At 31.3% G+C, this 25,017-nt stretch overlaps 2 protein-coding genes across 4 annotated transcripts in view; both read right to left on the reverse strand.

The window, feature by feature from the left end:
- Positions 1–2,838: 2,838 nt before the first annotated feature.
- The window catches only part of LOC108905848, a 39,961-nt gene continuing 17,782 nt past the window's right edge, over positions 2,839–25,017 (reverse strand). For 2 of the 3 annotated variants that reach the window (XM_018708881.2, XM_018708880.2), the window contains exons 3-5: positions 7,012–7,164; positions 3,297–3,480; positions 2,839–3,192 (exon numbers count right to left, since the gene is read on the reverse strand). In XM_018708881.2, coding sequence (XP_018564397.1) covers positions 2,870–3,192; positions 3,297–3,480; positions 7,012–7,164 — 660 coding nt within the window. In that variant the 3' untranslated portion in view covers positions 2,839–2,869. Of the gene's footprint in view, positions 3,193–3,296; positions 3,481–7,011; positions 7,165–16,358; positions 17,015–25,017 lie in introns of those variants that run through there. The other variant, XM_018708882.1, reaches the window with a different exon arrangement.
- LOC108905849 lies at positions 22,260–23,133 on the reverse strand. The gene has a single exon (XM_018708883.1). The coding sequence runs from the start codon at positions 23,099–23,101 to the stop codon at positions 22,304–22,306; it is 798 nt and encodes a 265-aa protein (XP_018564399.1). The 5' UTR covers positions 23,102–23,133; the 3' UTR covers positions 22,260–22,303.

The following is a 25,017-nucleotide window of genomic DNA, read 5'->3' on the forward strand; positions in this document are numbered from 1 at the left end:
ATTAACCTAAGAATTAACGGAGTACATTTTATTTTATTATAATTATTATTATTTAGAAAATATACGAAGTAAAAATATGTTGTCTATAGCATCAAGTTTTATAAAAATATACAGGGTGTTTTCACTTTAAATTTGGAAAATGTATTCCCTATCCAAAATTAAGTGTAGTTTGCTCTATAAATTTTTTTTATGAAAGCCTTTGTTTTGGAGATACAGGGCGTTGAAGTTAAAAAAAAATAAACACTTTTTGACATATCTCGGCTATCCACGAGTAGATTTGATTCAAACTTGGTACACATTTTGCGTATTGGGGGTTCTCATAATTAACAGAATATTAGTCCTATCGGATTAGCCAGTGGCGTGCAAAGGTAGGGATGCGTGGCACCTTTTTCAAAAAAAAGTACGCCATTGAGTTTTTCGAATAATGTAAAGTAAATTTAAATACTACCATACAAAAGTACTCTAAAAGGTCTCTTGGTATTTTTCGATAATACGCAGCGTTCATGAGATTCTTGGACTATCAAGATTCCAATGCATGAAAACATGGCACGGTAGTGCTGAATGAGAAAAAGAGATATTTTTCTTTGAATTCAAATGCTGCATTAAAATTTATAGCAACTTTTTTGTTTCGCAGCAAGTCAAGAACCTGTAAATATTTTCATTACTTTCCTCTACTCAATGTCGTAATTATTTTTTTTTCATGCATTGAAATCTTAATAGTCCGAGAGTCTCATGAACGCTGCGTATTATCGAAAAATACCAAGAGGCCTTTTAGATTGCTTTTGTATGGTAGTATTTAAATTTACTTTACATTCTTCGAAAAACTCAATGGCGTACTTTTTTTTTAAAAAAAGGGGCCACGCATCCCCCTTTGCACGCCACTGGCTAATGGGATAAGACAAATATTCTGCCAATTATGAGAACCCCCAATACGCATAATGTGCACCAAGTTTAAATCAAATCTACACGTGGATAGCCGAGATATGTCAAAAAGTATTTATTTTTTTTTTTAACTTCAACGCCCTGTATCTCCAAAACAAAGGCTTTCATAAAAAAAATTTATAGAGCAAACTACACTTAATTTTTGATAGGGAATATATTCCTGCGTTTTCCAAATTTAAAGTGAAAACACCCTGTATATTATGTATCTATGTGTTACTGCTCTTATTTTGAGTTGAGAAAACTTCTGGTTCGGTTAGTCAGCCTTTCACTCGTACTTGTTCAATTCGTAATTTTTTTAATAATAATTATTGCTTTCCAGTCTACCCAAAACTACTGTATTCTATATTTTGCAAATGTACTAACAACCAAAAAAAGAGCATCGGGTTGAATTAATTACCTGACCAATAATATAAAATTATAGTATGAACTGAACTAGTTTAAATTATTAGATTAGGAATAAAAATATAAAAATTCTATATCAGAAAATGAATAAGAATAATTTTTTCATTTTAGTATCAATTCTAATAAATAATAAAACGCAATATTACACAACGCTTAATTAAAATTTTTAACTTAACTTTTTTCTTTTTCTCTGTTTGGTCACTATAATTTACATTATCATAAAAGTAATTGCTAAATCCATTTTCCATGTAACTGTAATTAAATTAATATAACTCCTTTTTTAAAGAATATACTTTGTAATTGTAATTAGTTCCTTTTTTTAAAAAAAGTAATTTGTAATTGTAACTATTTTTAAATTACAAGTAATTACCCAGCTCTGCCCAGTAACCCCATAACCCTGAGTGTGCGAGGATGCATAACCACGAAACTCTGAAGAATTGAATTGGCAGTCCTGTTGTAGCTCTTATAGACTCATGATCTCGAGTGTACAGACTTAGCTGGGTTTTTTTCTCTGTATGTCTATATTGAAAAATTACGCCGCAATAAAAAAGGTTTGGGCCGTGTACCTGACTAGAGCACCCTATAGCATTTTGATCCGCTGAAGAAAATCGTCTAGTATGTGGTTTTTGAGATTTAGTACTAAAAAAGGCAACACTTAATAACGTAATAAACAAAGAGGTCTTACAATTGGTTTATTTAAAAATGTCTAAGAATTCATAATTCGATGTAAAATTGAAATTATCTTTGCTGGCTAGTTGCCAAAAATAACTTTATTTTTTCTAACTTCAAAACACTATGTAGCTTGTAAACTGTTAATAATTGAATGAGGCAAAATTAATGAGGCAAACTTGCAACAGTTTGATTACACTATCTTCCTTTTATTTTTTTTTTAGGTACTGTAAATGGCACAGTATAATAGTGAGTTAAAAAAGGAACTACTTTAAATAGAAAATAGTACATCTGACGGAATTTTTTATACGCAATCTATCCACATATAAGGGTATTAATTTAAAATTGCTTTTATCATTTTGAAAGATACTTATCTATTATTCAGTTGATATTGTCGTGAAAAGAAAATGACAGTGAGTGGAAAAATTACTTAATTTACTTTACTGGGATAAATTTCAATTCATGCGCTATTGTATTTTTTATTGTTCTTTTATAAATTGATTTGCTCAAAACTGCCACGTGCTGTATTATAGTTGAAGCCTCTTTTCTTACTTTAAAAAGCTTAAGCATGCTTGACTATTGTTCGTTGCGATTTATCAATGTGGACTATATGTAAGAAAAGTGTAATTGAGTTACTTTTGAAATAAAATATTATCTAAATTGAATTATGTATATTATTATTATATTATGAAAATAAATAATTTTCAACTTTAATTTTTTGAAAAAAAACTTTATTTCATAAACTGGTATAAGGTATTGTATTAAATACTTACGTATAACACTTTCTATATTTACAGAATAATTTTATAAAATGTCGATGAAATCATTTCATTACAGGCCAGTATATTTAGACAGCTTAACAATTTTCTTTGTGATTCTGTTTGATGGTGGTACTTATAGTACTGACACTCACGATATGGTTGTTCTCCATGGCCTTCTCTGAATCTCTCACGTGCACCTTGACGTTTTGTATAGTCAGACTGGTCAGATTGAGCTGTTTCAGTTTTTCGCCCTGGAAGATGATCCTCAGGTAGTAGCAGGGGAACACCACGCACTTTCCCGCGGGTTCCTCGGCGTCTATGTACACTCCCCTCACCAGCAGCGAGTTGGAGCAACCAAGGAGGATCAGGATGATCAAGCACACCCAGTGCGTGATCCAGCAGCTCAATTCTGGGTTCTCTGAAGGCACAAGAAACAAAAGTTATAAATTTGAAGACACAGCAAACAAAATTCAAACTTATTCCTATGTTAACTGAAATTAAAGGGATATGGCGTTGTCTTACCTGGTAAGAAGTAGATGTTGAGTAAGTTCCAAATCCCCCTCCAGACGTTGATGGTACCAAAAAGAGCAAACAAAATGAAGAAGTCCGCTATCAGCAATCTTGGCGTTCCGCTGAACCTTTCACACAAGTATCTCATGACTGGTTGTAGGATGAACGCTATAGCTACGGAAGCGTACCCCAAAATCTGAAAAGATAGAATCAGCTTCTAAAATAATCACTCCTACGGCTTTTTGTATTTATTAACAATTTCTTTCATAATTATTTTAGATGTGAGATGATATATCGCAATATTCTTTTTTGTTTCCTGTACTAGTGGTTTAATGTGTTTGATCTTGTGTGAGTTGTTTAGCACACAAAGCTATAAAAAAAACATTAAAAATAGGTACATTTTTAATACATTTAAAACATCTTTAATATTTAATCTGTAAGTATATTTGGTATTATACTTCTCATTAAGCTATTCTGATAAAATAATAATCACCTTTTTATAAACACATTATTAGTAAAATTTAGCATTTTCGTACTTGAATAAGGCGTGGCTACTGATTTGGTTCATTCATCAGTTATGTCTTTGGAATTAATAAATTTATTAAATGTTTTCCTGATTATGGTGTACTTAATGGGGCAGTCAATAAGAGATCAGTGTAAAAGATGTGAGTCAAAAGTATAAAAGAAATGATTCTTACAGCGTAAAAGAAAGATTAAGGGTAGTATACGGTGGGGCTTAACTGGATAGGGCAAACTAGAGGTGGAAAAAATTATATAATAGGTCAGGTTTTAGTGCGCAACTTTCTAACGCTTGATAAAGTAAAATATATTGCACTATTCATTGATAAACGTATGCGTATAGGTACATTTTTAATCGCATTTGTCAATTTGAAAAATATCAGATCAGAAAGAGGTCAGATGGAATGAAGAAAATTTACAGAATGCATCCAAAAATATAAACAGAAATAGATCAAGCACGAATAAAGTGTCTCAGAACTTGGGTCCACCGTAAAAGAAGAAAGAGGAAGAACAATTGAAGGAAAAGAAAAAATGCTATAAAAGGAAAATATTAAATTACACTTCTTTATTTCAAGCCGAAAATAAAAAGTCAAAATTGTTTTGACAGACACCGATATTTGTTTATCCATTCAAAAATCACAGAAATTTGATTCTATATCAAATCGAAGTTTTCAAAATGTTTGAATTAAAATTATAATAAATATATACCTAACTATTTAACATTGAATAATGAAAATGAACTTTGTAATGATCATGAACATGTAGAACATATTGAAAAATGTTTTTGGTGTGAAGAAAATACCATTTTTTTAAAGAAATTATCGATTAGGCCCAATATCTGTTATCATATATCGATAAAATGAATTTATTGAGATTGTACTAAATAAATACTGCCGCAAGTTAAGATGAAGAAAAAAATAAATTTTATCATCTCCCTCTCTCTCTCTGTCTTATGTCACTCACAATCTGTATCTTATATCCGAAAGAGTGGTATTTACTTATTCAATGATATTAGATACTAAGAAATTAAAGTTAAAAGACAACTATGTAAAAAACCCCTATATTTTGAGTATTCTTCTATAACAAAAGAAAACGATATCTACAAATCATTCTTATTTTTGTTGCTATAACGTGTTCTCTGTTCTTCAAAGGATCTAGGGTTACGCTTTCGTTTAGTCCCTTTATTTTTCGTTTCTCTTTTTAACAGCCAACAAAAATCGGCCATCATATTTTCCATCTTCCTTGATATCGCTGTTCTATAACCTTCATATCCTGATGAGATCGTTCGCCTTGTTCTTCGCTATAATCTCTAAGATTTTCAGGAAACCAATCCAAATGTGAAGAAGTGCAACTTGTAGTTCATCAAATACCCCAGGTCTTAGAAGTCTTTTATCATTTTTGATACAATTTCTTCGTATTTAGGACTCTTGTTGTTTCCTAAAAAAATTTGTCGCTACAACTTTGAAACTAGTCCAAGCACTCTTCTCAACGCTACTCAATGTAGTGATGAATGTTGCATCCTTGACAATGTCCGAATCTGAGGTCCATCGAATACACCTTCTTCCAATTTCGCCTCAGAAATATTCGGAAATTTGTTGGTTGTTAAAAAGAGAAAAGAAAAATAGAGGAACTAAACGAAAGCGCGTAACTCTTTGCATAGATCCTTTGAAGAAAAGAGGACACGTTATAGCAACAAAAATAAGAATAATTTTAGATATCGTTTTCTTTTGTTTAGAAAGTAAAGTATTCTACAAATTTTATTGCATTCTCAATCTTCTAGGCTGTTATCTCATCTCTCAGCACAAGAAGTAGATGGATAGATGTCTGACTCTGATTATACGTTGTATATGGAATTAAACGAGTGAAAAATCATACGTCTAATGAGCTGGTAGAATAATTTGATTTTTTATAACTTTCGTAGATCGTTTTTTTGTGAATTTTGACCTGTTTTTTAAATTTTCCCGAAAAATCAGACCCGTTGGGCCAAATCTGAAGGCAGATTCGGATTCAGCGGAAAAAAATACATGGAAATACATGAGTCTGAACACCAGATCCAATACTTTTTTTGTAGGGCTGTGTTATATTTAACATATATTGTACTATATATTTGACGAAAAAAAAAACGTTTATTGAATGTATCTTGCAAAATATATTCACCATCTAGATATCCACTTATCGGTACGTTTTATATTTACTTCAAATCAAGGTTAGAATGTGACATAGAGATGCCGTGCCCTCAGTATTTTGGTCACGATCTCCGTTTGAAGCATCTGTTTCACTAACTTAGTAATTTTAGTAAAGTTGAGCGTATTAGAGCATAAATGAGCACATTATTATAATTAGAGCAATTTGAAGCTTTGAATGTTTACGTAAACCTTAATGATATTAATTGTGGCCTTGAGGTAATTTCCTTAATTTGAATTAAATTGTCAGGGAACAAAGAGCGGCCTCAGAAACCGACGGCTTCGAAACACAAACGAAATAATTATAGAATTTGTAAGGGAAACGTCGTTCGGTTCATTACAATGGTGCGAGGTGAAGATGCTATGGGTTGTTTGCCACCTTTTCAGATAAATAACTTGCCCTTTATTGTTTTATTTTTGTACGAAATCATTATTTAACATTTTAAGAAAATATGAAACGAATTTGGCTGATATCTGTGCTACGTGCTAAACTATGACTCCACTGCTCCCCCTAGCTATACGTCTGAGTTCAACTGTAATTTCATACCAGTGGAGAGAGAAGAGTTACTTAAATCAAAAGAAGGAAACAGAAAAAGCAGTAGCTGTGTTATAAAAAATGTTGCCAGCGTTAGTATATATGAAGAAGAACAAGAAATCAGAGGTGGGATATACTCCTGCAAAGTTATCGAAAAATCGTCAACAATAAATATTTATCAAAAAACTTTAACTTAGATTCATGTTTTAGTTATAATGAACTGTAGGTAATAAAGCTACATTTTAGTGTATATTGTCTTTAGTGGTTTTGTTTTTTAAAATTTCCTAAAATAAACAACATTTCCATATATTTTTGTGGTTTGAACGTTTGCTGTCTAATAATTCTATAAAACTTTCCATTGTTTTTATCGCAATTAAAATAACTATATAAATAAAATTATCTTTGTAATACACTGATTATGTACCGTAATGTTCATTAATAATTTAACCGATTAAGAGTTCGGAATTTGTGTCTGTGAAATAAAACTTACCAGGCTTGCCCATGCTGAAAGCACGTCATCCTCTGGGAAAACGAATATGTCCAGAAGGGCCCATCCTCCGCGCCACACGAAGACAACCAATGTACCGACAATCAGTACAGAAAAGAGGCAGTCTAGGATATATAGCGACGTTTTTTCTCCCATCTGAAAAGTTACAAATAAAGAAATGATTTTCGTAATATTTCTAAGTTGCTGTGGTGTAGTATCACAAATAATTGTAAAGATAGAGAAGCATCTTTATTTTATTTATTTATTTATTTATAAAAAGTATAAAGGTGATCTAGATAATATTTATAATTTTTTGTATCGAATTTAGAATTTAAACATGCACAAAAAATGAAATACATTCAACAATTTCCGGTGCGACTCAATATTAATGGAGTTTCATAACCTAAAAATTATTCCTTTAAATTAATAATTTGTTACGTTCTTCTTCAGTTAAACAATTTTATTCGAAATTGATACAGTTAAGTACTATTGATTTCTTTAGGTTGGTAAGTTTGGTCTAAAGTTTATATTAATGTTACATATTTTAACGAATTACAAATTTTTAATGCCAACTGTCAGTTAACCTAGTTATTTAAGATACTTCAAAGTTAGAATTTAACAATTTTTATTAATAAGTAATTCCCTTCTTTTTAAGATATTCATACATTTATCTCGTGTCGGCATACATTTTAAGAAATTTTAGTAAAAAAATCGTAGCGTGAACTTAGAGAAATTTATTCACGTTTATGTTACAAAGTTATTGTTTTTTTTTTTACTTTTTTTCTTTCTCGTAAAATTCTCATGTAGGGCTTGGATCGCGAGACTGCAGCAATTTCTTTCGACACATGGTAGAAGCTTCTTTATTTACATACACTATGATTAGTCTTAATTTACTTAATCTAATTTTGGAAATAAGATCAACCGAAAATCAAGATTTTAATTAGTTAGATTCTAATATTAGAACTCAGAAATAAGGCAGAAATGGACTTTTTAAATGAAAGAGCATCCAGATGCTACAAAAAGTTGTGGTTTCAGTCTTACACAAGTCGTTTTAAAAAATTTCGAATTAGAACCCCATATTTTGCGCTCAGAACAAAATAATTTTTTGTTTTCAAGGAAATTACAGTGTTATACCATATTATATTATAATTATATTATTATTGTATTATATAGGTATTATAAAATAATCGTTTGGTACTGAATAAACCATCCTCAGATTTTATTAAAAGTTTCTATGACATCCACACAATGGTTCAACTTGTAAAACTGTCAATGATTTGTTGGAAAATTACTTAATCGGGATACAGCAATTCATAGAAGCTATTATCGAATACAATACCGAACAAACGGCTTTTATAACGATGTACGATGTATGTTTTAATAAACCTCTATGCCAGCGGGCAGAGCTCGTCTGATTCGACATAGGATAGAGAAGAGAAAAAAAAAGTAGTTTTATTTGTTTTTACTGTATGTCGCACATGATTAAATAAAATATACATTAAATATTTTTGACATTTCGTCGGATTAATGGTTTTCAGTTTTTTTTTATTTTCTAAAAGGTCAGAATTTCAATTTTGAGTAAAATAGTGTGGCCTTTTTAAGAAAACAATGTCTAGTTTAAGCCGTGTGTGTTGAAAAAATAATAAAATATGATTGTATCAACCAGTAAAAACACCGTCGCCGTCGGTATAACAACCTTAGAGTTTCGACGCCACTGAATATTTTGGAAGTGCAATAAATCGAAGTGATTCGTAATTGTGTTTCAAATAATAAATATATCTTCTATGAGTTATTATTTTTTTTAGTTTGCTTCACAGTAAGTTGAGTAAAATGAAAAAAAAGACGTGAAAAATTTTGCATTTCAAATTCAGTTTTAAAAACAATGTGATCATTAAAAGTACGAAAATTCATAGAAATTTTGCATGTTCTTTAAAATAGCATGCCACATTTTTTTCATCACTGAATTTTACAAACGTTTAATGAACACATTGCTTTCAAGATTACATTTGTCATAAAAAAAAAAATCAATAATCTTTTTTGTGAAACGAACAGTTTTAATGTTCTTAGTGAGAGGAATTTTTTTCTTTACTTAGTCCAGTTTCATTTCTGCTTTAACCATCTTCAGAGATATTTTTCAAAAAATTTAACACCCCGTAGGTATCCCGGAAATTAATCAATTTCGAATACATATTTATGGTAACTTTTTTCTTTTCGGGATTGTCAGTTTTGGAAAGACAATATACTTTTTATTACATCTAAATAATACTAAATGGCATTTAGTTAGTAAATGTAGATTGTTTTGAAAAATTCTTCAGCATCTAAGAAAGTCATTAAGATTTTTAAAATAAGATTACCAAAAAGAAACCATAACCATAGAGTCCTGAAAATGTAACAAAACAACGAAACGTCGACAATTACATACTTTGCTTTTCTTTCCAAGACTGACCTAGAATCCAAATAAACTATCTTGAAATAAATATATTAACGTCATTAATGTATTAGTCTAATGACTAGTACATAATAGCAACATTTTTTTTTATCCTTCAACACCCTGTATATCATCGCTCATCTGTGGTCGTTCATATTAATTAAGAATTCAGAACTTGTATTTGATAAAAACCTTGTTATTTAACGCACGAGTGCATCAAATTATAGTAATTCCCCATTAATGTACCTAGTGTCACTTGGTGGAATACACAAATAAAAAAAATATCGTGATTGTACTCATCTTCAAATCCGTTCGAGGCTGAAGCGGATGACGTTAATAAACGCATAAATTAAGTTATTTTTAACACGTGCGAATGTAACTAATGTCATTAGTGACCCTTTTTAAACGTGAATTATTTAATTTGGATAATAAATTCACTCCGTAGAAAGCAGGCACTGCATAAACGTTAAATATGTCAAACTCGGTACACAAACAATAGTAACTAAAAATAAGTGCTTGATTTGCGGACTAAAGTCAATGACTTATACTGAAGAATGGTTGTATATTGTTACTTATTTTTATATCATTTTTTCTCCAATCATATTCGCAAAATTGGTTGCATACACTCTTTCCCATAAATACAATTGAAAAGTTATACCGCGGAAACATTGTATTTGTTAAATATTAATATAAAATATTCATTAGAAAATTAAACAAAATGGCAAACAAATAATTGTGCGATAAAATTTATTGCATATAATTAATAATGTTTGAATATGGGACACCGAACTTGTATTGATGGTATAGTTTTTCCGATATCAATTGAAGAACCAACAGATTGATAGTATGTACCAGGTTCGGTCGCTGACGCAGCAACTCGGCATTGAAATATTTAAAAAACTTGTTCCCATATTTATTTATACAGGTCTGGTCGAACTAATCTTGGAGGAGAAAGGAAAACGATCACATTGCATTGGGCTACTGGGCAATAAATCACAGCAGATGATAAGTGCCCAGCAGTGCAGTGCAGCAATGCGGAATTTGGTGTGATTCAAGTAATTTCAATTTATTATAGGCACATTCTATCAATCATTCACATTACAATTGCGAAAGGGAGAAATAAGAGGGATATTTTGTTTACTATTATCACAACATGGCATTGAGGACATAAATAATTAAAATATGTTGTTGGCCAAATGAACATATAATAGAAATTTTCTACACATTATATACAAACTATTATAATTTTTACATTTAGCAGAAAATTTTTTTAGAGACGCCTATGAAACTCGTTAAATTTTATTAGCAGATGGTTTTTTGCATGTTCAACTGACCTTGGAAAGACTATACTTGTTAAATTATTCTTCAACTTTTTTTATATTTTTCTTCGGTTTTCCCACTCCTTTAAGTCGATAGAACCTGATTTGTTTTTGTATATTGTCAAAATAATTTGTTCTTTTTAATCGAAAGTTATGAAAATCGTTTTATTTTAACGACCAAGTCCTATTTCACGTTTCATTATAATCAGTAATTGGATTACAAAATCCCTATAAAAAATACCATATAACGACGTAAGCTGTAATACAAAATAATTGTAAGCAGTTATTTCATTTTATCACATGATACACATTTACTGACTTTCCAAAGAATAATTTGTGTTATTTTGCCATGAAAAATAACGATCGAATAAAAATATACAACAAATGATTAAAAAAATATATTGCTTATTTTTTGCTCGATATTAAGAATCATCGTCTCTAATAAGTCTTGAACAAGTGAAAATATCTGTTCAAAAGAAATTAGGTAAACACAATATATACAGTATGTCTACGGTTAGAGTGGAAAAGAGGGAAAATATTTTTATTTTTCTCGTAAAATTAACAATAAACATTTTTTACTATCCGTTTCTATCAAAGTAATATACATTTTAATTGTAATCATAATTTATTTCTGTATTGTTTAAAACAAAGGCAAAATTCTTGAACGATTTTTATATTTACCGATTTTCTGATCATCCTGTACATGCAAGATGAAAATTCTCCATGCCTACCGCATTTTAAAGACAACCAAAATTTTAATCAAGAATGCCTTTTTCTCGTAAAATGAACAATAAAATTGTTTCACTATCCGTTTCTATCAAAGTAGGCCGATTCATAGACAAATTGAAATTTTAATATAAATCCCAATTCTAAGCAACTTTCCTTAATAACATATTTCTGTATCGTTAAAACAAAAGCAGTTTAATTCTTGAACGATTTTTATATTTACCGATTTTCTCATCGCCCTGTACAGGCAAGATGAAAGTACTCCATGCCAACCGCATTTTAAAGACAAACAAAAATTTTAATCAAGAATAGCTTTTTCTCGTAAAACGAAGAATAAAAATATTTTCCACTCTAATCGTGGACATACTGTATATAAAATGACATTAAAGAAAACATTAAATCTCAACTGGAACTAGCGACGTAAATATGAAGTATGCCGGATACATTTTCTCAAAAAAAATTTAGGAACATCTGGAAAAGTATATTTTCGTCATTTTTGAAATGCAAATTTTATTTAGAAAACATAATCTCTTACGGTTTTCATCGTTTTGATATATATTAGCAATTTGTAAATTTTAATCAATTATGCCTTTTTCTCGTAAAGTGAACAATAAAATAGTTTCACTGTCCGTTTTTATCAAAGTAGGCCGATTCATAGATAAATTGAAATTATAATATAAATCCCAATTCTAAGCAACTTTCCTTAATAACATATTTCTGAGTTGTTAAAAACAAAGGCAGTTTATTCTTGAACGATTTTTATATTTACCTATTTTCTCATCGCTTTGTACATTCAAGATGAATGTTCTCCATGTCAACCGCATTTTAAAAACAAACAAAAATATTAATCAAGAATGACTTTTTCTGGTAAAATGAAGAATAAAAATATTTTCCCTCTTTTCCACTCTAACCGTGGACATACTGTATATAAAATGGCATTAAAGAAAACATTAATTCTCAACTGAAACTTTTTAAAATTGGGTGAGCAGTACTCTCTATTTTCCTATATTTGGCACGCTGCTGGGTTACACCTTGTAGTTTATTGTGGATATTTTCAAGAATAATGAATAACGAATAATGAGGAATAATAGGTATTTGAGTGATTTTCATCAAAGTGTGAACCTTTTGTCAGATTTTCTACAAAAATATTGACATGAAGAAATCCTTTACGTGAAACAAATTTATTAAAAATTGCGACTGTCAGTACCATGTTTGTGTCATAGGACAATAGATAATTTATTATTTATTAGAATATGGTAAGTTAAATGAATGCTTTTCATTATCTCTAATATATGTAGTAGTACGAGTATTATGTTGTTTATGTATAATGGTTTTAAGGTTTTTTGGTACAGTGGTTTTTGTTTGTTATGTCATGGCCTAAAAACCCGAAGGCCACAGCATAATAACCTGAAACCATGGTACTTTGAGTATGTTATACAGAATTCATACTAGACTATTTTTCATTCTTCCAGAAAAAAATAAAGAATAACTTTTGTTCTGCTATTTTTGCAAAATTTGAGACATTCTAAAAATCTCTTTTGTTTTGTCACAAAATATCTATATAGTCATATGTTGTTAAAATCAATATGTGTAGCTAATCGTTTTTGCTTCAGTACCCTAGTGCAAGTCCTATTTTATAGGAAATTGCGGTGCATCAATAGTTACTGTATTAGGTAAAATCAATTAAGAAATGTCAGTACCATGACAGTCAGAACCGTGGAAACAGTGATTTTTTTTTTTAATAAACCCAATCAGTAATTTGTTTCTTCAACAAATATTGATGTATGAAGCCGTGTTTATTTTATACAGAGTGCCCAAAATTAACCCGCTACATCTATATTTGGCGAAAATAGGATGGGGGGTAAAAACCATTCTAATTTATTTGCCATGGAACTTAAAAATGTTTTGTTTTTTTTTACAAAAGAAATTTGTAGGTACATAGTTGTTTCTATTACAATTCAGGTCTCTCAATAGCATGAGAAACTTCAGCACTAGCTGAAGGAGTCAAGTACTCATACCCTCAGTTCTCATCTGTAGCCAAATTAAATGTTGGAATCTCGTCGAGAATAAAATAGTTAGTACCTAGTTCTCTAAAATTTCATTTATTAATTTCTAAGTTTCGGAAAACACTGCCTCAGGAGCTACAGCCTATTTAAGAAGCACATGGCGGTATACAGGCTGTCTGGCGGTGAAGGACCATTAGAATATTTCAGAGACTAATTCGATTTCAATTTTGAAAATTTAGGCAAAGGGGTTTCAGGGGTGCTCCTTTAAAAAAAATATCTCAAAACCATGTACGAGAATCACTAAATTTGATACACAGTGATTTTATGATATGTAGAATCTCACAGTGCTATGCTTTTTGGCGAGAAACCCAAAAGACACTTTTTCGTGGGCCCCCTTGTCTTTGAAACCAGAAAAATTTGGTCGCAAATTTGATTTATTTTAAATTATTAGGTAACTAGAAAGAAATTGAATTTGGAAACTTTTTTGTCTCTTGATATTTGTTCGTAAAACGCAATGTTTTTGAGGAAAATGGCGAATCACGACATACATTCGATCACACTTTGACATTTTTCTCGAAAACATTGCGTTTTACGAAAAAGTATAAAGAGACAAAAAGTTTCTAAATTTAATGGCTTTCTAGTGCACTGATAATTTTTAAGAAATTTAAATATGCGATCAATTTTTTTTGGCTTCAAAGACAAGGGGGCCCACGAAAAATTGTTTTAAAACAAACACTAAAACATTTGCATTCTAGTATAAATAATAGGTAAGTTTTTTGTTCTTAAGATAAAGCTTTTATCAATGCAGTAAATAGGTGTAATTTAAAAAAAAATAATATGAAGCTACATAAATTTAAGGGTATTAAGTATGTTTTTCTAATCATATTAGTCAGGAAAGATATAATTAATTAGCTACAGTTACTTGTTAGGTAATAACATTACATAGGTAAGTAAATTCTTAGCTACATTACAAACAAAATATAACCACGAAATAAGTAAACTTGATTTTAAGAAATACTAACCGCATTCCAAAATGTTAAAAACTTTAATTTTCCACTAAATCCGAAAGATTCTCCCATTCTTGAGACTTCTGCAGGTATTTTAACGTAATTCCAATCATAATAACATCCAATCCAAAAATGCACAGTAGCAAAAAAATTACAAACAACTATAACACTCATTTTTTTAATATCTATGAAATATTTTAATCAACCCGCACCCTACACACAGTACCACGATCGAATGCCAGTATAACAACTAATACAACTTATAAGATAAATAGTAATAAACAATAAAAACATGTCGCCAAAAAACGTAGCAACATCAGATTCCACATGTCATAAAACCCCTGTGCACCAAATTTAGTGATTTTCGTACAACAGGGTTCTGAGATATACAAAAAAGATGATTCTTAGGGGCGGACTTCAGGGGGCTCTAACTCTTTTTTTATAATTGCATTAATAATGCAAGTAGAATAAGAAGCAAATAATTATCCTTTCATTAAGAAAACAATGAAATGTAAAGCAACCAGAATTTTATTTTATAATATTCTTTCTCCTTTCAACTTCCAAATATCATAAAATTATCTGATAATCATTTATTAGTTATTTGATATCATTTATGTTTGCTACTTTTTAAAAATTGCCATGACATTAAAAACTAGAGAAAAATTCTAACCGAATTTATTTTATTAATTGTTCTGTTTCAGTTGCAAAATACCAAATGTAAAAATTCAGCTAATAATTCTGATTCTAGGTGAATGTTCCATGGATATAAAATAAATATAAAAAACTTGATACCTACTTTATAGAATACTGAATGACAGTATCAATATTTGTCTTTGAAGGTAGCTACATTTGATTATATTTTTAATGTAACATTCTTGAGAATGGAAGAAAACCGCAAATATCTGAGAAAATCGAAACTATAACTCCTACAATACCCATCGATAAAAAGGGAATTTGACTTTCTATAACATGGTGCAAAAAGATACAGGGTGTTTCATTTGAATTTAAAAAGTTTTGTCGGTTTTAAGTTTTCAAAGGCATCTTATGTTCTTTGTGTCTTCAGAAAAGCAAGTGAAAGCTTTCAGAACAAAGAAAGATATAAGGAATTTACGAAACGCTTCCATCTGTTAAAATTAACCGTCACCGTAAGATTTTTCAGATCAGATTTTTTTTTTGAACGTTATATCTTGTGTTTGGTAGGTTAATTATGGAACACTTTGTATATTGAGAAATATTGAACTATAATACACTCACACTGTTTCATTAATAATGCAACCATTTTCTTTAATTTGCAACTTTCAAGTGTGTGCTATGAAATATTATTAAATACCACCCTTTCAAATTTATTCCCATCTGAAATAGAAGATAAGCATTTGAAAACGGGATATATTCTTTTATGCTGGAAAAAGCTAGAAATATTATCAAATAATGTCAAGTTTTGTATCTGTAAAATATTTGTAATATTTGGATGAATATCTGTAATATCTAGTTATGCAAATATTTCTAAAATATATTATTTATGCATTTTTCTCGGAAATAAATGTTAATGATTTATGTAATTGAAAACTTGGAAAACAATAGACTGTTACCGTAGCTTAGGGATCAGCACCAGTGCAGAAAATGTTTGTTGACATGTTTTCTATTTCCATACTAAAAAGATTGTAGCAAAAAAATTAATCCAAGAAAATGAGAATAAAGCATTTTTCTGTGAGATGGTTTTGAATTTAAGAAATTTTAGTATTTAAAAATCACACTGGTAAAAATCGCCCTATTGTTTGTATGCACTGTCAAATGGTTTCTTTTCCTGATTTACATACTGTTTTAAGCATATTCATAAAATTGAAAGTCGTCCACCAAGACTCACCGAAAGTCTGAACATCGTCATAACCTCAAAGTACCCCCTCACCACATCTTTGACAATAAGACAGGGCGGCGCAGCTACGTTCCTGAGGCACCGGATCGCCACTAGGGCCGCGACACTGACCACCGTGGTTACCAATACCGTAAATTTGTTATATTTGGCGTGCAACTCCAACAGCTGCCACGGTCCTCTCCAACCGTTAACGCAGGTGAAAGCGAAACACACTGTATATAACCTCGACACTAAGTAATACAGTATCCTGTTCTTGTACGGGTGGAAGGTGTGTTCGAGGACCTTCTGGAGAAAGCAGAAGGCCAGGTGCCCCGTCATCCCGATCGTGGTGGAGATGAGAGCGCTCAAAAGTTCACTGCCCTGCGGCGTTGCATAGATTTCCATCAGCTTCCAGATGCTCCTCCAGTACCCGACCACGCAGGGGCACACCACAACGATGGAAAAGAGCGAGTCTAGGACAGTGAGGATCCTGTTGTAGCTCTTGTTGTACCCCTGGAAGTGTTCCGGCAGCCCTGCGGTGCTGCCCCTCATCTTATAAGCGGTTACGTTTCGGAATTTCGGAGTAGAGGCATCACTGATTCACTTGCGCCGCTTAGAAAAGTCCAAGTGCATTCTGGCCGGTTTGGACGAGGAACTGCTAAATCAAACAAACGATAATAAAGCTGTTACCCTACGGTGATGGATGGGAAGGGGCACCACGTGACGGTGGACTCCATGTAATGCATATTGTTTGTCGTGAGATTGAATCAGCGACCTTTATTGTGGTCGCAAATTGAAGCTCAAGATGCTGCCCGCCTCATTTCCATGAGTTTTTATTTTTTAATTCTTTCGGCGCACCCACGATTGCAACCGGTTCGCAACTAGTTCAACGTTATTCGTGTGTTATTTTTTTTTATTGCTACCAAGTTTGATATGTGGCATGCTGCAATGATACAGCAATCTAAATTTTTATACAGACGTAGTTTCAGTAAAATACGTAAATATACTGTTGCATTTCGAAGACATAAACCGAACCTTTTTTTTATGAGACATCCAGAATATTCGACACTTTTTGAAATCCTCTCCTTTTTCTAGGTGCATGATATACAGGGTGTCTCTCAATTATTTCAGAGACTACTTCAATTTGAATTTTGAAAATTTGGGATACTGGGTTTTCGGGCGTGCCCTTCTCAACTAAAATAATGGCGTCCACGTACCACTTCCGGTTATGCCGGAAGTTGCCACCAACTTGCTTATTTTAAATGGAACACCCTATATATCACTGCAATTTTAGATTTACGTGTTTACGTGTTATTTTAGGTGGACTTTTATGAAGTTTCCCTATTCCTAAAATTAACCGTATTTAATTTTTTTTTCAAAAAAATTGAGAGAAACAGTGACTAGCTTCATACCATGTGTATAGTAAGAAAGATAAAGCAACAATATTTATAGGGGGGATAGCTAGACCCCTAAGCTTCCCATCCATACATTCAAAGTGGCTTAATTGCATACAGGGTGCTAGAAATTTAATGCCGAGTTTAGTTAACTTCAAACCTTCATAAGCCGGTTTTTTTAAATGGAACACCCTGTATGTTCTTCTATATTCTGATACACAATTTTATTCTCTTTCGAACGGTATCATGATTCCCTATGCTTGTCTCTTCTAGTTCTTAATTTATTTACTACTTTTTGTGTAATCACCTAAAATCATGTAATTTCTTGCGAGAATAGCTGTGTAATTTTTAGCAAAACTTCAAAACAAACAACTAAACTGTCACCAGTTATTTATTATTATTTATTCACAGACGTTGCAATGGGATTCTAAGCAGAACATTTACAGTTTTTAATTATACATATCCCAATTTTCCACCAATGAGCAGAATAAAGTTAAGAAGAATTCTAAAAAATCAACTTCATACATGGTAATACACAATTTTAATTATGTATGTTGATAATAATAATGAACTAAGATAAAAAAAATTACTTAAAAAAGTCATGTGTTCAATATGACCCCCATTAACAGCTAAGCACTTGTGGATTCTAGAGATAACGCCATCAGTTACCGCTTTTGCTATTTCAGCTGCAGGCAATTCATGGAACGCTCTTCGTATTCGAGCAATCAAATCCTCTTTTGAAGCAACGGGTGTAGAATAAACTATTTGCTTTATTACTCCCCAAACATAAAAATCTAATAGAGTGAGGTCGGGAGACCTCACTGGCCAATTCCACGGTCCTAGGCGTCTCATCCATCTATCTTCAAACATTTCAGTCAGCTGTTGATCGATTTGATTGTGACAGTGAGGTGGAGCCCCGTCTAATTGATACCAACACTTCGTTAGTTGGTCTAAAGGTATATATTATCTAGAAAATCTGCCACAACCGTTTGCAAAATATTGAGATATATATCGGCATTTAAATTTTCTTCGTAGATATGGTAAGAAATTTGGTTATCTTTAATTAGACAAAAAACATTTACGCTAAATTTATTTTGAAAGTTTCTTTCCCGGATAACATGAGGATTTTCAGATGACCACAAATGAGTATTATGTCTATTAAAAATACCTTCTCTCGTAAATTTTTACTCGTCTGTCCATATATGTTGCAAAAATCTTCTTTGTATCGCACTAACATCGTTTCACAAAATTGTACACGTTGCCCGACGTCACCCGGATGAAGAGCAGAAAGTAGCTTACATTTGTATGGATGCATATCATTAGTTCTTAGCATCCTGTGAATGGACGCTCGTGAAATGCTTAAATCATACTCTGCGGCACGAGTTGATGATTCTAGATGAACATTCAAATAGGCTAGCACATTTATTACATTATCTTCATTTGAAGTTATTGGTTTTGGTAAAATTCTTTCGCACAAATTCGACCACACACTAGTTGATTTGCTAAAATTATTCTTAACTTTTTCTACTCATTGGTGGCAAATTTGGATATGTCTCATTAAAAACTGTATATGTTCAGCCTATAATCTCATTGCAACCTCCGTGGATGAATAATAAATTTAAATTATCAGCATTTGAATATGTATTGTTTTCCATTTCTTATAAACACTAAATTAAATTGTCACTGCAAGAGACTAACAACAAATTGACAGTTTAGTTGTTTGTTTTGAAGTTTTGCTAAAAATTCCACAGCTATCCTCGCAAGAAATTACATGATTTTAGGTGATTACACAAAAAATAGAAGATAACTTAAAAACTGGAAGAGATAGGTATAGGGAACCCTGATACCGTTCGAAAGAGAATAAAATTGTGTATCAGAATATAGAAAAACATACACGGTGTTCCATTAAAAAACCGACTTATGAAGGTTTGAACTCGGCATTAAATTTCTAGTACCCTGCATGCAATTAAGCCACTTTGAAAGTATGGATGGGAAGCTTAGGGCTATCCCCCCTATAAATATTGTTGCTTTATCTTTCGTACTATAAAATACACATGGTTTGAAGCTAGTTACTGTTTCTCTCTATTTAAAAAAAAAATTAAATATCTGGAAAACGGTTAATTTTAGGAATAGGGAAACTTCATAAAAGTCCACCTAAAATAACACGTAATATCAAAAATTGCAATAATATATAGGGTGTTCCATTTAAAATAAGCAAGTTGGTGGAGACTTCCGGTATAACCAGAAGTGGTACGTGGACGCCATTATTTTAGTTGAGAAGGGCATGCCCAAAATCCCGGTATCCCAAATTTTCAAAATTCAAATCGAAGTAGTCCCTGAAATAATTCTAATGGGCCGTCGTCGTGAGACACCCTGTATATTAAGATATTTTTTCTTAATAGAGAATTTAAAGATTTATTTAATAAATTTAACAGTGGAAAACATACCGATTCAGTATTTCCATGACAATCTTAACTATGTGCAGAATCAGTAAATAAATGAATATATTGTGCAAACTATCAAAGCAGAAATATAACATGTATAATATTTAATTTTAGTTAGAAAACCGAAGAAAAAACAACAAATACATAGGGTGTTCCATGTAAGAAAACAAGTATGGTTTATATCTTTGAAGTGCAATAGCGAATTGTTTTTTTTTTAATATATTTCTTTGAAATAGCAAAAAAATTCTTGATACTTTGGTCTTTATCATTTTTTTCCTAGATAAAAAAGAAAGTTAGGTAAAGATAGTAATATTTTATATTTATAATTATACATACTTACTTATGTTTAGTCATATTTTATCTTCTGCTTTTTTTAATTACTTGTGCAATTAAACTTATTTTTAACAATTACTTGAGGTGATTGTGAATGCATGACAATAAACGATTGCCGAGCGCTTTTACCACCGACCAACGTCTATCGCAATTATTATTGAAATGGCACGGTGTATAAGGCTAATTTATTAATATTTTATATCATATCTGTTCATGTCAATAATAATTCGGACCTATATTCATATAAGAAAAAATGTTTGAAATTAACCCAGCTACTATCTGTCAAAGTTTGTCATAGAGTCTGTAGAACACCCTGTATGTCATGATTTATTTTATAAACGTATATTTACAGTCTAATCGCCTGATTAGTTAATCAAGCCTTACCCTAAACTCAAAGTACCGGGCCTAAGTTGATAGTTGATATTATAATGAAGAAAAATTTAACATGCGGGAAATAAATTTTTGAAAAATAAATCATTAAAATACAAAAAATTATAGAAAAAAAATCAAACAAGGAGAATGTTTAAAAATTATTTAAAGTATAAAAAAAATATTTCGATAAATGCTTATAGATACCTAATTATCTGTTTAATTTCAAAATGCTATTTTTTTTTCTTATAATACGCATTTATAATGTAAATGTGGAGGATGGAGGATTTATTTATCCGAGTATAAATTATTTTGTTTCATTTTTTTCCTCTATTGATAAGGCAGATTATTCAAGTTTTAAACATTATATTAAATATCCTAAAAATGATATTCATTTGTTTCTCCCTTCTTTTAGGCTTTTTTATATGTTTGTATTACAATTTTAGTTAAGTTGTCAAACTGATTCACTACGAGGAACTAGTTTAACAATAAGTGGACAATTTGATAATGATTTTGTTTGTTGCGGGTTTCCATAAAACAATTATTTTCACGGTTAAGTTATCTACAAATGTCTGGTTTTACACTATTAACTATGTGCGTATAAATATAAAAATATGTTTCTTAAAAATTTATTAATTATATACACATTTAATTCTACCTGTACAGGATTTTAGTCATCTCAGTATAAAAAATGTAACTTCCTTATTATTGTTTTTATTTTGTAAAATTATTTGATGTGTAAAATTATTCATTAAAATGTTTAATTAACGTTTAAATATCAGTTAACTAAGAGTAAACTGAACAAAAGCAATTAAAATTTTCGACAAGAAATCAAAAAGAAGAAAGTTGTAAGAAGAATCACACGGAGAAAACATTGTTATAAAAAAATCACACAATGGAGATATCTAAAGCTGAATTTCTGTCACCCACGTACATGTGATTGTACCATATGTAATTAAAATTCATAATTGCTTAGAATTTTTGTCTTTTGCCGTGCCTACGCGAGAGAGAAGCTGTCTCTTTGTTTCTCTGTCGCTCAGAGAAGTTCTAGGCGTCTGTGATTTCATTAATTGTTACAGGTGAGTGACGTCATAAGCCGTGCGTGAAATTGTAAACTTTGAAAATGTTTTAATTACTTTCCGAGCATCTAAAGATTCTAGTACTATCCAAGTAAATAAAATAAATGTGTAAGACACACCCATTACTACAAATTACAAATAGAAACAACTAAAAGTTGTTTGAAACTTTATACAATATTATTTGAAAATATTACAAATTCTATAATCTTTCACAATTATTGTCAGTGTAAATGTCTATAGTTCATACAATCATTAGCTTTATCTTTCTGTTTTACAACATTTATAATTTTCATGATAATGTTTTCCCGAGCACCTTAACGTCCCTATCAAAAGTCTATTTACACAAATTTGATCTTGTTAGCACTACTCTCAGCTATTTTGTCTTCTTGGCGCAAAAACGGAGTCACAGTTTCCGGAAATACATTCAATCTGATCGTCAGTTTATTTCCTCTCTGTCCCAGAAACCTCCCCCTAGGATCTCCAAGAGATTTATAAGGAACACTATCTTGTGCTCTCTGCGAGGGGGAAACCCTTTGTCCGTACCGATTTAAGGCTGATGGATACTGATCCTCCATTGGGAAGATGTTGAGATTGACAACAAAAGGTTTGGCGAAGTTTTTGACAGTTTCTTGTATGTTAGAAGTTTCCACTTGCTGAGTATTCGGCTGCTGCATGGGTTGCTGGTACAACTTCCTGAAGTTTTTCCACACTGGAGGGGCAAACCTGAAGCTAGCAGTGGCTAACAGATTAATGTCGCTGGGGTCGGTAGGCTTATAAGTGTAAAAAGGATCAGCGTTGGTGAAGCCTGAAGAATTCAGGGTTTGTTTGAACCCTTCTTGGTTCGTTGCTTGGCGTTCTTTGGAGAAATCCTGAATGTCTACGTCTTGGGACGCTTGATTGTTCATATAACCTATAATTTCCTGTATATTCTTCGGCTGGTAATTGTTTCTGTAGTTGGTCAGTTGGGGGTAAGTTATAGAGGACGCTTTCACAGATGTTCGCGCTGGTATTGGCGTGGTGGGAGTAAATTCGTGTGGAAGGGGGCCTAGGGTTTTGGTTCCGAAAGGCCTCGGTGGTTGCTTTTGGTAATTTTCAATGAGCATTGATTGCGAGGAGACCAGTTTTTCCGCAGTCATTGATTTGTTCTTTATGGGACCTGGTGTTCGGTTTAAAAGTATAGCATAGGCACAGAAAGCTCCCTAAAAATAGAGTTAGATAAAATGTCTGAAACAATGTCGTTTTTAAAAATGTGTTTCATGAGTCAAGATTATGATTTTTGTTAGGTTTAGAAACAGAATTATAATTTATGATAAAATTCTTAAACTATTTGCCACGTAATTTTTCAAATCAAATGGCAGAAATCATTATTTTATATTTTCTGTTACGAATGTGTGTTCCACAGGGTGTTCCAGTTAAGATATTTTTCTGAAGTTCTGGTAATATCAATAATATAAAAAGCTGTTCTTTGTGACTATACAGGGTGTAACTTTAAGTAGGGGTCACTTTTTCAAAGTCCAAATAAAGTCCCAAAATACCAATGAGAAATTATTTTTTTAATAAATAGTCGAGTTGATTTGTTTTTAAACTGCATTTAAACTCTTGTCTACAATGCCACTGGGCAGCTCCCTAACTTGGTTGTATATGCGCACTTATCGGTGTTGCCTATTGTTTTTAAACCAACTATATAAAACAGAGTTGCAAGGAATGACAATGCAATGAAAATAATTTTGTAAAAACAAACTGCTTTTGTATGACTTTACGACATGTTATTTTAAATTCTCTACACTTTTTTTGTTGTCAATGTAGATGAAGTGATGAACATTGAAAACATGTTTTCTTTTTCCTTGATTTACTAAACATTGATTGGATAGGCATGCGTTACTAATTGTGTCAGTTTTGTTTTAAATAATTATTTTTGCTATTTTATTGTTTATTGTTATTTCGTGTCTTTCTACATCTACAGCAGTCCTCAAAATGTAAAATATCACAAAAACTAAACAAGATGTGGATTTAAACATTCGTTGGAACATGATAAAAGCCATCATGTCCTTTATTTAATTAATAGTGGCTATGTAAAATACAAGATGGTCCAGGGTTTAACACAGGTGGTCGAATAAAATATTTTGAGCAAAAAATTTAATATGCACAGGATATTGAAATTAGAAAAAATATCACAATTTCTAAAATATATCTGAGAATGTTTAGCATAGACCGAGGAAACTTTACCACTAAGAACCTCAGAATTTCAAGGCCAATGAGTATTCTGCAAACTCCTTTAGTGCTTTTTATTACCAATGGAATTTTTAAGATTTTTTTTTTATAATTTCGACACCCTATCTCGAAAACAAAACGAACTACGGTCCATAATTTAATACTTTCGATTTTATCGATTTGATATTACTTTTGTGTGAAACAGTTTCTTGTATTATCAATACTACCAGAATTATGAAAACATCCACTTAAAGCGGAACCCCCTGTATGCTAAAGCGTAATCCTGATAACAATTTTTTTGATACTCTTATCAATTTAATATTAACAAAACTGTATCAATAAGTAAATTATGGTGTTTAGAGTTAATTTGTCGGAAAGTGGCAGATAATCCAGCAAGCTTTATTTTAATCTAAATTATAAAATTTTGCAAATCCCACATAATCCTCAGATATTATTATTTGTATGATAATGTAACTGTATTTGACATTTTGCGATTGACAGATATTAAATGAAAATTTGTTATGTATGATTGTTTGACGTTTTGGTCATTTAAGTAATTCATTTTTTTTTTCAGATATTTTAGAAAACTTAACATACTTACCATAATTAAAATAACCAATACACTAATTAAGCAGGCGCACTTCAAACATCGATTTTTTGGTTTTTCTGCGTCCCGATACAGATTGAAGTCAGCCACGGCTCTTGTCGCGTTCATTTTCCAGAACTTGCGAAATTAAACAAATACACATGCTACCGTCCTAGTCGACGACTGTCTTCTTGAACAATTTCGAAAGTGCGACCGTCGGAGGATCATCTTTGCGTAAAACAATTAACGAGTGTG

The sequence above is a fragment of the Anoplophora glabripennis genome, unplaced genomic scaffold (assembly GCF_000390285.2).
Source record: "Anoplophora glabripennis isolate ALB-LARVAE unplaced genomic scaffold, Agla_2.0 scaffold95, whole genome shotgun sequence".
Lineage (NCBI taxonomy): Eukaryota > Metazoa > Arthropoda > Insecta > Coleoptera > Cerambycidae > Anoplophora > Anoplophora glabripennis.